At 41.1% G+C, this 12,816-nt stretch overlaps 1 protein-coding gene across 6 annotated transcripts in view; it reads left to right on the top strand.

Annotated features, from left to right (window-relative positions):
- The window catches only part of kcnq5b (potassium voltage-gated channel, KQT-like subfamily, member 5b), a 122,880-nt gene that overhangs the window by 91,471 nt on the left and 18,593 nt on the right, over positions 1-12,816 (top strand). For all 6 annotated transcript variants that reach the window (XM_084042622.1, XM_084042619.1, XM_084042621.1 and 3 more), the window contains exon 3: positions 2,939-3,065. In XM_084042622.1, the coding sequence (XP_083898748.1) occupies positions 2,939-3,065 (127 nt within the window). The remainder of the gene's footprint in view (positions 1-2,938; positions 3,066-12,816) is intronic.

The following is a 12,816-nucleotide window of genomic DNA, read 5'->3' as shown; positions in this document are numbered from 1 at the left end:
TTCAGTGTGCAATTGTCAGGTCCCCTAACAGCTAAGGCCAGCTATTGCGAGCTGTGATGTTATGCCGTTTTGGTCCTTTAACTTAGTATTTTTCATCAAATCATTTTAATAAACAAAGGAGAAATATGAATTAATTGTAACCATTTTGAATGCTAATAGTAAATTTCACATCATTTGATTTAATTGAATTGAATTTTCAGAGAATGTTGAATATTCATTAAGGGCGGATTCAGACTATGGTCCCGGGTGCGCACCCCGGACCACATGGCAGATGTTGTGGTAGTGTGAATGTAGCGTACCGTTCCCCGTAACGCATCACCGTACCGTACCCGAAACCACCTGGGGAGGTAGTCTCGGGTTCGTTTGCTGCACACCCGGGTGCGGAACGCTGCAATGTGAATCCATCCGTACCGACAGGAGGAAGTGGACTGCTAATCATATGTCATTTATATATTTTTATAATGACACATTATTTTAGCTGGGTTATACCTTCTCATAGTTCTACTTGAATGTTGACAAGAAATTTTAATCCCACTAGTGTTTGAGTAGCGCAAGCCGTGGAAAAACATAAACAAAAAACACATGTGTAGCGAACGTGTATATAAGGATAAATATACCAAGGATTAGTCTGTGACGTCACTGCTAAAATACCAAGGATGCATCAGTGACGTCACGATCATATTGATAATAACAGAGACGCGAGAGACAACGTTACATTTCGAGGTTTCAAAGACCAACGCACACACTGCTTTGGTTGTGTATTGTTGCTCTGTTATTATTATAACTCAAGACAACGTCAGGAACACAGTCAAACTTTATTATTCACTCTGCACTCTGACAAGTGACTCTTCTTCTGTGAATGACATTCTCTATCTCTCAAAGCCCCATAGTCAACAGCGCCCCCATGAGGCACATATTTACCATTACTGTTGAATTAAGTGTACTCCAGTACGGAAGAATTTTGGCCAATGTGAATGCTGGCCAGCTGGGAGAGGCCAATCGTACTCGGGAACGGTTCGAATCAATCGTACCCAGTCTGAATCCGCCCTTATTTGCAGTTATCTGTCTTTGTGATTTTTTATTCTGGTATTGAGCAAAATGATGTTCACACTATTTAATGGTCAATGTCATCATTAAAGATGGATCCCAATTTTCAAATGCCTGCATGAAGGTTTTATGAGACAATTTGTTTAGTGCTTGATAAACAAGGCTCAATGAACCTAGCTGTTTGAAATAAAGAACAAATGGGTTTTATGGGTTTGATCCCCAAAAGCATATACAGCAGTATACTTAAGATGCTAATGAATGCAATTTTATTATGCATTAATGCAGAAGCTCTAAACTGCTATGATGGTATGGCAATATGGACAAAGATTATGTCTTTATGCTTTTAATTCCCTGCGCCGATGGATAGCAGGAAATGGCACCCAGGGAGATTTAATTATACAGTATGAATTTCAAAGGCGTGCATTGAACTCATAGCAAACCTTATGACCTTATCTTTTTAGACATGCAGTGTACAGCTGAAATAACAGTATTTAGTTTCCTATAGGCTAAATGCTGAATTTGAATTGTGTTTATGAGGTTGCAAACTCCCATTCACTTGTTGACAGATCAAATTCCATAGAGGAGTATTCTAGACCAGTCATCTTCTGGCACACAGGCTAGATTTCACACAAACTATGGCAAACGGCCAAACATAGTGTAATACAGTTGTGATAAGAGATCATGAGGGAATGTTATGTCCATATACTAATGTTGAGATATTTTGGATATTGAAGATGTCGAAATGTATTGTGTGGACTTGGCCATGAGAGATTTGGAGACTGGGGATATTTAAGGATTATGATTACCGGTATCCCATTATCATAAATTGATTTACATCATCGCCATATACAACTGTGGGGTCTGTGGGAAAATATGTGTAATGATGAAGTCAAGTACAGAATTTAAAGAGGACACAAGTCACCTTAATGTACCTGTACAAATACTGTACACACTGGGGCAACACTAAAAGGGGTGCACCAGCTTTTGCCACCGAGTTGTAGCAGTAACTTGGTGACGCCCCCTTCTGTGACGCACGCGGAACTGCCTCTCACATGGGCGGACCGCTTTAAATAACTCCCAAAACCCTTGTAATATCAGATGGCACCGTGGCGTGAAAGTTAAGCATTAGCCTTTCAATTCCTGCCCCTCGTGATCGAATCCTGCTCATCGCACTATTTATTTTTCATACAATACTTATTTTATTAGGATTAAGGTTAGGTTTAGGCGGACCACTCGGCCCGTTTGATTAAAACAGACTAACAGCCCCTAATATTAAGTTAGTTAGTAGTTGGCGTTCCTACTGGAATGTGGAGCATGACAAGGGGCGAAGCAGTTCCGCGTGCGTCATAAAGGGGGCTTGTTACTACAACTCGGTGGGAAAGCAGGGATCGCGTCCAAGGGGGTTAAGGGAGTTGGTCCTCGCTGCAGCACACAGAATGAGGCGGTGACAAGGTTCGTGGGCCTAGAACCTTGACCCTAACCACACACCCACCCACCAATGTGCAAGCCAAAAGTTACGCTCTTGACAGTGCTTAACTTTAAATAAAAAAATATTAATTTAACCACACCAAACCCATGCCTAATTGAAAGATGAGCAGGGCTAAATTTGTCACAACTTAGCAAGACACTTAACCCTAACTGCTCCCCCCTCGACTGTTCATCATGACCATTGTGAGCCGCCATCAGTTTGCTGAATTTCCCTGCGGGATTAACAAAGGTCTCCCCTCCCCCATAATTGCAGTGATAATTGTGATCTAATGGACTGCTGAATTAGTACATGTATTAAAAGACCATAAGCACTGTGATATTGAAAGACGAATTGGACACATCGTCCAAACTGACAGGTTTCCCCTAACATTGATATCTGGCTATTGTTTTCACCCTCTTGTAGGAGTTTGTGATGATTGTGGTGTTCGGGTTGGAGTACATCATCCGTATCTGGTCGGCTGGATGCTGCTGTCGGTACAGAGGATGGCAGGGCCGCCTCCGCTTCGCCAGGAAGCCCTTCTGTGTCATAGGTGAGTCGCACTGTGTTTTCCTGTGGGAAACACACACACATACGCACAACCGCGTCAGTATAGTGTATGTATGCCCTGCGCTGGTGTCGCATGTCGTAAATAGACGATCTACAGCCAAGTATAAATCAGGCTTATGTCTCTGCCGTCCGTCTGTCTGTCTGTCTGTCTGTCTGTCTGTCTGTCTGTCTGTCTGTCTGTGTGTAACTTGGATTTAATCCAATTAGGGTGAAACTTACTTATTTAGCCCTATGCTGATACATTGCATTGCATCTTCTCTCTGAGTACATTTCTAGTTGTATCCGTGATTGTTCAGATTTGTTTATTTTTCATGCATTATAAGGCTGTTCTTTTTTAGTGTGAAGGTTGTGCCTGTTCCTCCTTTTCCCCTGGTTTTGGTACAGCGTGCCTGCTTTGAACCTTGCTGAAGTGCAAACACACTCCACTATTCACCTTTGTACTTGGATTCAGTTTATAACAATGTTTGGTGATATTATTCGACTCTCTCCGTTTCCCGCTAGCTGCCGTCGGAATCCTCTCTGTCTATGGAAATTGACATTCAACTTTAGAGGGTTACAGTGGCACGGTATTGACCATAGTTTCCTAGCTTTATATACAGCTGTGGTTTAGGCTCTTAAACAGGAGGGAGCATTTGCGCAATGGGGTCTAAATTTACCGTCATAGATTCTTTCCAGTGTTTAGACGTGGATCTCTCTGTTCCTTCTTGGACTGAGCAGCAGGGTGCTTGAGGAAGGGGGGAGGCCAAGGCTTTAGTGGTCACGCAGGGGTGTTGTGAGTTCCCATCATCATCACACTTTAGGACGGGATTCTGTCATCTGCCAACACTCAGACAGGAAGACCGAGAATAACAAGAGTGCCATAGACAGGCCAAGACAAAAAGAGGGGGGGGGGGGGGGGTTGAGCATAATTGAAGATGGGGCAAAGTAGGAGAGTGAAAGAAAGAGTAGTCAAAGTTACAGTACTTGGATAGGCAGAAAAAGGAATACATAAAAATCCCAATGGACCATAGATGGTCCTGGGATTTAGACGAACCGAAGTAGATCTGTAATGCTTCACAGAAGGTTCCCTGTAATCACCTCTCCCAGTGGACATTCCTATTATAATCTTAACTGTCCCATTCCTTGTTTTTGACAGACTTCATTTTTCATTGTCAGTGGTGCTTTATCCTGCAAACATACCCTCCTCATCAAACCCACGCACTCTATCTCCTCTCCAGTATAAACTCTCCCACCAGAAAAAACATACATAAGCATGTTGTGATTATGCAAGAACGGGGCTGTGCATGTCATGGAGTGTAAGCACAGTAGTCGGCTAATCCATTCTCACTGGTAGATATACGTCTAAAGTGTCCTGGTGAGTGGATCAGGTGCTTTGATCACATAATGGTAATCTGAGTTCCAGTCCCAGGTCCTGTGAGAGACCTGTGTATTGTGCATCATCTCCTCCCACGACCTTCTCTTCTGTTGGCTGAGCACAACTGTGCTGACGACAGAAGCAAAATGGCTTAAAAAAGCAACATCTAAACAAAAATAAATTGCGTTCATGCATCTGGCAGGTATTATGGGAAAATATGAATAACCAAACAGGGTGAAGATTTGAGCAGAAAAACACCATTACAGCATCATAGCCCTGGCCTCCTGGCCAAGGCTCGGTCCCCTGCCGGGCAAAAGCACCCCGAGCACCAGTTTTTATAGTGTCCACTCTAACACAGATGCTGTCCTTGAATGGTCATATTCTATGCACAGGCATGTAACTCAACATCAATGGTATTGCTGAACCAGCTACAAAGAGGTAGACCTCGAAACCGTTGACTAGATCCTAATGACAGCAACAGCAGCTTGTTACAAGACTCCCTGCTGTGAAGTTGGTCCAAATAAAATTAGAACAGAAAATTTTGAACAGATTGGCATTCCAAAAATAATTGACAAGACTGACAGCATACAGACACAGTCTGCTTCGATTAAGAAAATTACAAAGATTTTTTGCTCTGGCTCCTCATCTGAAAACAGAGTCGGTGGCCAAATTAAATTGATCTGCCACAATATTAGATGATAAGACTGGCAGATAGGTCTTTAAAGATCCAGTGGTTAAAAAAGAAAGCAGCAGCTTTTTGTCTATTCACTGCATCAGCTGATTTGTATTACTGATTTTTTTTTTTAAGCGCCGGATCACTTTTATTTTTACCTTCTTTTTACGTTTTTAAAGTTTACTATCTTTGTTACAATTTACCTACCTACTTAATACTGTACTTACAGTACATGCATACGGGCAACAGGCACCAACAGGTGTTATACTGGCATGGAACCATCTATTCCTTTCTTGTTCATAGATTTTTCCCCAAACATTCTTATTGATTATGTTATTGATTATGTTAAGTTATTCAGCATATCACCCTCTTTCTTGTTTTTCTGCTTGATTGTTCTGCAGCTCTCCACTCCCCCGCCCCTACGCTTGTATTTTGTGTGTTGTTTCCCAACCTGATATACGTATGAGCCAGGGTCATATCTAAATGTGTGCCCTGTTATTGTTTGGGTGTTGTTGGTGGCTCTAATCTGTAATTATCTATCATACTGTGCATCTCTGGGAAGAGGTGCAATGACTCTATAAACACACCAACCCCTGGACATAACGTTATTGGACATAACACCATTTTAATTCAATTTCATTTCACTGCAGTTTCATAGGGCTAGGATATGGGTTAGGCACGTGTCTGTTAGGGCAAGGGTTGTAGGATTAGGGATGTACTGTCTGTACATTTGTTTTAGTGTTAAGCATTTATTTATTAGCGTATGGGTTAAGCATGTACTTCAACTGTTCTGTTCGGGTTATAATAATAAAACCAAATATAGAATAAGTCAATACATTTATGTTAATAATAAAGATACATTGTCATTATCCGAGGAGATACTGATGAAGGCAAAACTGTCCTTTTCCTTCGTAAAAACACAGAAACCCGGGTCCTCACACACTACTAGGAGCATAATGGTCTCTGCGCTAACAGGCTGAGCCACTAAGCATCCCCGCAAACCTCTGTGGTGTTTCACACTTTAGTGTGAGAGTTGGCACTGGGTGGGAACAGGCTGCCAGTCCATTAAAGCCAGGTTGGTAGCTGCTGGTTGGAATTCTCAGAGGTAACAACAGGTGGTCATCTGTCACTGTTGATTGCTGTATTGACTTCAAAGCATTCATGAGATACTTGCTTGTATGAACGGAACACACAACACGCTCAACCTTCAAGGCTACATCCATCATATTCAGTATTTCCCTGCACAGTTGGTGAATAATGTAATGATAGTGGAGAAACCACAAAAGGGGTAAAGCAGAGCTTTGTGGGCACGACACACCATGCCTGAGACACCTAGGGCTGTCACGATTACAAATTTAAGTTGACGATTAATTGTCACTCAAATAATTGCGATTAACGATTTAATTGTGTTTGGCATTGAACATTGGAACATATGAATAGCATTTTTATTTCTGTTTGCCTTCTAGGCTTCGTAATAAAAAAATTGCACAGGGCAGATATGACAAATAATGAAATATACAAAGAAATTATTGACATATTTATTTTTTACAAATTATTTTGTAAAAATAGCAGAAATATATGAAGCGTTATATAGTATATATAACGCTTATATAAGCTTACTATATAGTAATATAGTAAGCTTGTAGATCAGATATTGCTGCAATTTTTTATATTTCAAAATATATGATTTTTTTTCTACATGGAAACGATTATGTCCACGTACACAAAGAAAATGTCTTCACCTCTTGTGTGCTTTCAGTGGCAAAATTTTGAGCAACTCCTCTCGTGCACACACGATAGGAGGCTCAAGTGGTAGCCTAACTTTATGAACCAGCTTCGTGAGAACAGACTGTTTCACTGCTTCACGTTTGTTTTTTTCGCTCAGTTCACTGTCAGCTGGAAAAGTCTTGTCACATGTGATTTGTCAGAAAGTGTATTCTTAAGTTCCCTTTCTTTGCCACCGCAAAATACAAATGTTGCAGGTAAGACAAATACATTTTCTTTTGCCTCTCTTCGTTTCTCTGTTTCTTCCCATTACTGTTGTCTCGTTAGCTGTTGTTGAAGACATGTAGTAGCTGAGAACGAAACCGGTAACACACCTGGCCCATTGATATGGGCCATATAAGGGCCATTCCCTAGCTAATTTACGTTGTGCTGCGCCCCTAATTTGATTTATTGGGGTTCACATTCAAACCAGCAAGCCAGAATACATTGGACGGCAGCGACATAAATTATATAGGGCCCCAGGGCAGTGGGGTCTCTACGAAACATGCATAGTTTACATATAGGGAGCGTTAGGTATTTCGCTGCCACATTCTTAGAAAGAGTCGAGGTTCAAATTTCAATGTCTATGAGGAGCAACCACCACTTTCCCTACAGTGGCAGTGAGGTAGAGCCAACAAAAAGCGAAGCAAACTTGATAAAAGGTCAACTTTTACGCTGTCTCCGCACTACGAACATTCACTCTCTGCTGCTGGTGTGAGTGTTATTAGGGTTACATTTCTGTGCTTGTGTGTATAGACACAAGCAAATAAGTAAATAACAAGCAACTGGAAAGTGTTCTTAACAACAGGTGACCTTTTAGAGATCAGTGGGACCAAATCCTTCAACTGAGGTATAGTCCCGCAGGACGCAAAACACAACTGCTGATAAGCTGGATGGAAGATTCCCACTATTCGGTTCCTAGGATTCAATGGAAGTCCATAATATTGTGTATTGTCATTTTAAGCGTCAGTTGATTTCCCTGTAGGAGACTCATTCATTTGTGCGTGTTAAAGTTACTTTATTGGCAAACTGGGAAATCATCTGAGCACCTGAGATATAAATCCATTGATCCATTGAAGTATTGGGGAAGATTAGAGGGGTAGATTAGTTTTAGTAGATTCTTAACAAGGGTTTGTTATATATATGTGTGTGTGTGTGTGTGTGTGTGTGTGTGTGTGTGTGTGTGTGTGTGTGTGCGTGTGCGTGTGCGTGTGTGCGTGCGCGCGCGCGCATGGCCATCAGTCTGAAATAAATTCATTACTCTGACGTCTTTCTAAATTCCTTCAAATTGATATTTTAAGATGCAAGCTCATCATCTGACTGCATTGAAGGAATGCTTCAGATTACAATTTGGAATGTTGGGCGTTGTGAAGGAGCTGCAGTTTTGGGGCTGGCTGTTTGACACAGGACAGATTTACTACCACTGCTGTTGCTTCTGTTGCTAACGTCATCCCCAACACTGTCAACTCTCCAAGTTACACATGTGGCTCCCTGTCTGCAGCACAGGATCACTGGCGCGCACATACACACACACGCACGCGCGCACGCACGCACACACACAGTCAAGACACGCACGCACGCACACAGTCAAGACACGCGCACACACGCGCGCACACACACACAGTCAAGACACACGCGCGCACACACACACACACACAGTCAAGACAGAACTAGAAAGGGTTACTCACTGGAGAGCAAATCTTTGCCAGGAGGCACGCCCCTACCACCCTCCATCGTTGTGCATGTGTGGCGCATGGGATGACATTGTTTTGGCATTGTGTGCGTGTATAAAAAAGGCAGGGGACAATGAGGACAAAGGCTATGAAAATTGGATGCTGATCATTAATGCCTTGTGTCAATTATATTTCTACAAGGCCAGACTAGAAACACAAATTAGGAATGTAGCGCGTTTCTACGACATTCATTCATTAAAAATGTTGGGGGTTCGAGGACCATATTGAGGATCCTCAATATGCGATTCAAATTTGGGATTTATTAGACGTGTGCAAAATGATTGTCATTTTTGGTAAAACAGACCCCTCCTACAAACTTTGGAAGCCAAGTATAGCCACTCAGTATGGAATATCAAAAGTATGTGCAGTATGATGACATTAGGCTGCATAAGAGATACCACTGTTAACCTTGCCTACCCATGTTGAACGCACTTATGGTAAGTCGCTTTGGATAAAAGCGTCTACTAAATTACTGTAATGTAATGTAATGTAATGCAGATGGAGACAGCAGAGGTGTTTACATACAGAACTACACATGCATGGATGGATGTACAGACACACACACGTGTGTGCATACACACATGGAGGATGCAGTTTTGCACATGTATCCCGTATATTATGTGCGTGCACACACACACTCATTCACACACAGCAGCCATCAGTCCTTCACTCACCTGACATTACTCTTTCTCGCACCTTCAAAGGAAGTTGTTTTTTGGGTGAGCGGTTCATGCTGTCACACCAGTGAGTCCCTTCCCCCTGGGGTTGAGAGGTTCATGTGGTCACCATCACAGTGAGTCACCTGGGTGTCAGTCATGTATTTTTCATGGTGCTTCATCTGCTCACCACGGGTCAATGGGCCCATGATTTATATGACTTGAGCGATTGGCCACACCTTGGTCAGCATTTTCCCTCACAGTCAGGTTCATACTCCCACATTAAGAATATATAACGGGAAAACCTCTCAGGAAAAGCTAAATAGCATGACTTGAAGGTGGCGTTTCAGACTGTACATCCGCGAAATAGCCACTGGAGAATATCGTGATGGACACACAGAAGAAACTAGGGGTACAACAATTAATCGATTTAATCGATTCATTTGCTGATCTACAAGCCGATCTACACGCTCACTCACAACTGTGATGCATTGTGAGCAGAATAATGGCAAAAATAATCGCAGTAGATTATTGATCGATAGTTGCAGCCCTAGATATATCTATATCTATATATCTATATCTATATCGATATCGATATCGATATCTATATCTATATATACACACACATAAAAACAGAAACAGAAAAACTGTTTCACTGCTTCTCTCAGGAAGGGACCGCACACTCCAATGATGATGGACAGGACTCAGTTAATGCTTCATTTTGGTTTTAATTTCTGCACGACGCGTTTGCGTTTCGCCGTGTTGGCTTCATCAGGTGCTACAGTATATATCTATATCTATAGCTATAGCTATATGGATATAGATATAGATATAGATATATATATAGATATATATAATATATCTTATGTTTGAAGCTTTAGGTCCCTGAGTACTTTGTGCTATTTCAGGGTATAATGTTTAACTTTTGTGTGGTTTCTTTGTAAACCTTGCCTCTTTAGCAGAGTAGAGCCTGAAGCCCAAAAGCCTAATATCCCCCTGGCCAAGGGGGGACTCCCTCTTGGCTTAGCGATAGATGTTCGGTTTCCAACACAGGAGTTAGCGGAATATAGCAGAATGTAGCTCAGCCTGAAGCCTAAACGCTTAATATCTCCCCAGGCCAGCGGGGGAGTCCTCCTGCTTGGCCTAACGGCAGATGTTTGGTTTCCCACTCAGGAGAATCAATCAGGGGTGTTACACCTGTCCCTATAGATCAGGGGTAGGCAACTTTGATGATGGAGAGGGCTACTATATTTCCACACTCACTCCAGAGAGCCACATTGCATATACTGTCTACATATACTATACATATTTTAACTTAATTTCACCATTCTATGTCACACAAAAGTAGCTACAAGCCCAAAGCGCATCGCAGTGCAATGCGTTTTGAGCTTGTAGATCTGCTACTTTTGCTATCTATGAATTGGAATCCCGATTGTTTTTTGCTATTTTTGAATTGGAATCTTGAAAAGTTTTTATTTCATTTCAAATGCATTTAGTTAACTTTATGAACTTAAATATAAATACAAATACATTGGACATAAAAAAGACAATAGAATTTTAATACTAGTCATTAAGCTACTAATATAGACTGAAGTAATTAAAGCGGGTCATGTTTGCATGTTTGGAATTGTAACAGCTGAAATAACAGCAATAATATATCAGTAATCCGATATTAGCCTGCGGGCCGCATTAAGTGAAGGTGGGGGCCGCCCATGTTGCCCATGTATGCTATAGATAGTGTGTGTTTGTGTGTGTGCGCAAGTGTGCAGTTTTGTGTGCTGAAAATAACTGGTTCATTTCAGATATAACCTGTGAAAACAATTTTCTTTTTGGAGCAGTGCACAATCATGCAGTTGATGTACTGTCAACAAATTACTTCTTCAGTGCTTCCCTATTTAAGTTTGTATGGCAGATCAATATCGCACCAACACTTTGGGTCAACATTATTCTACTGTTATTGCCCTTGGCCAATTGTGACAGCCTCGGTCCTGAACGATTGAGCTTTTATTTCGAAGAAGTGGGGTGAGTGTGAGATCTCAAGAGTTGGTTGATTGCAGCAAAATGACTGTTTACAATAACAGGCACTGTGATAATCTTATAGATTTGGACCTCAAGGCTTAGAGGTCGGTTTTCATGGTCCATTTGTAATAAAGATCAATATTGATGGATTTCTTTCCTGCCAAAACCTTTCTCTTATTTCTGCTCAGTTATATACAGTACATATATATACTGTAGGGTATACTTTTGGGTGAAACCATTTTTCTTACAAGATCCATCGTTTGTAATTTTCAGGGAAGTGGAAGAGGAATCGCAAGGAAAACAGGATAGAAACTAGTTAGGTAATCAAAGGTTCCTAGTAGAGTGAAGAAATATATACACATATACAGGCAGTCATGAGAAAGGCAATGGTATGAGGCAGTTAGGTATGTACAGAATAAAGTACATACATTAAAAACAAGTCCTAAAAAGTTCTAAAGTATTTCATAAATAAATAAATAAAAAGTTTAAGACGTAGTGAAAATAGCAGATCTGCAAGCGAAGCGACGCGTTGTGAGTTTGTAGATTTGCTATTTTCACTCATTTGGGTCCCGAGCAAACGTCTAATTTCTCTTTTGGGTCTTAACCCATTAAGACCTGGAACGCATCTTTGTCACTTTAGATTTCTTTGGCTATTCAAAAATAGCAGATATACAAGCTCATAGCGCGGCACCGAGTGCCGCGCTATGAGCTTGTAGATCTGCTATTTTTGAAAAATCTTGAAAACATTTTTTTTAGATTTTTTTCCAAAAACTGTTAGGATTTCGATTTTTTTTAAGAATCGCAAGCTAAAAAGTTTGGGAACCATGTGATTGTATGTGATTGTATGTGATCTGCGGGAGTGTTTCTGACCGTAGCAGCACACGGCCACTGTGGGTGGTCCACTATTTCCATGAGATTCAGTGAACAGAGAGCTTTTGTTTCTCCCGCGTCTCCTGACATCGTTATATCACATTATTAATGCTGCTCCCATGGATGGTCAAATGCAATTTTCCTCAGCAGAATGTTTTTGCGTCTTCTCCAACTTGTTTAATCCATCATTTAAATAACAATGTGCTATGAAGGTCAGGTGCAAATAGAGCTTAAAAGGAATGAGAGACTGCACTCTTAATTTACACCCATGACTAATTCAGAGATTAAATACAACCTCTTTGCGCCATGCGCCTTGCTTTAACTAACACATTTGTATCTGGACACACTCCCAATGCAATTGCGTCTGGCGCCATAGATTGTCTAAATAATCCCTTATATTTGAAGTGAAAATATACATGCCATTTATGGCTTATTACATAATTATTATTACATAACTTATTACAACACTGTTCATTGATGCCTGTTTGACACTAGTGCCATTTTAATATTACTTGAAAATACAATTTTCTTCCATGAAAACATGTTGCGGTACTGAAGAGAAAGTGAGAGAGAGAAATATTTGGAGGTCAAACCTCCAAATATTTCTCTCTTGTTACACAGTAAAATCATCAGTGTTGATTTATCCGTTTGCAACTCTTAAGAGT

The sequence above is a fragment of the Gymnoscopelus microlampas genome, assembly GCF_963454915.1.
Source record: "Gymnoscopelus microlampas genome assembly, chromosome: 2".
NCBI classification, from domain to species: domain Eukaryota; kingdom Metazoa; phylum Chordata; class Actinopteri; order Myctophiformes; family Myctophidae; genus Gymnoscopelus; species Gymnoscopelus microlampas.
This window is presented reverse-complemented; position numbering and strand designations above follow the sequence as displayed.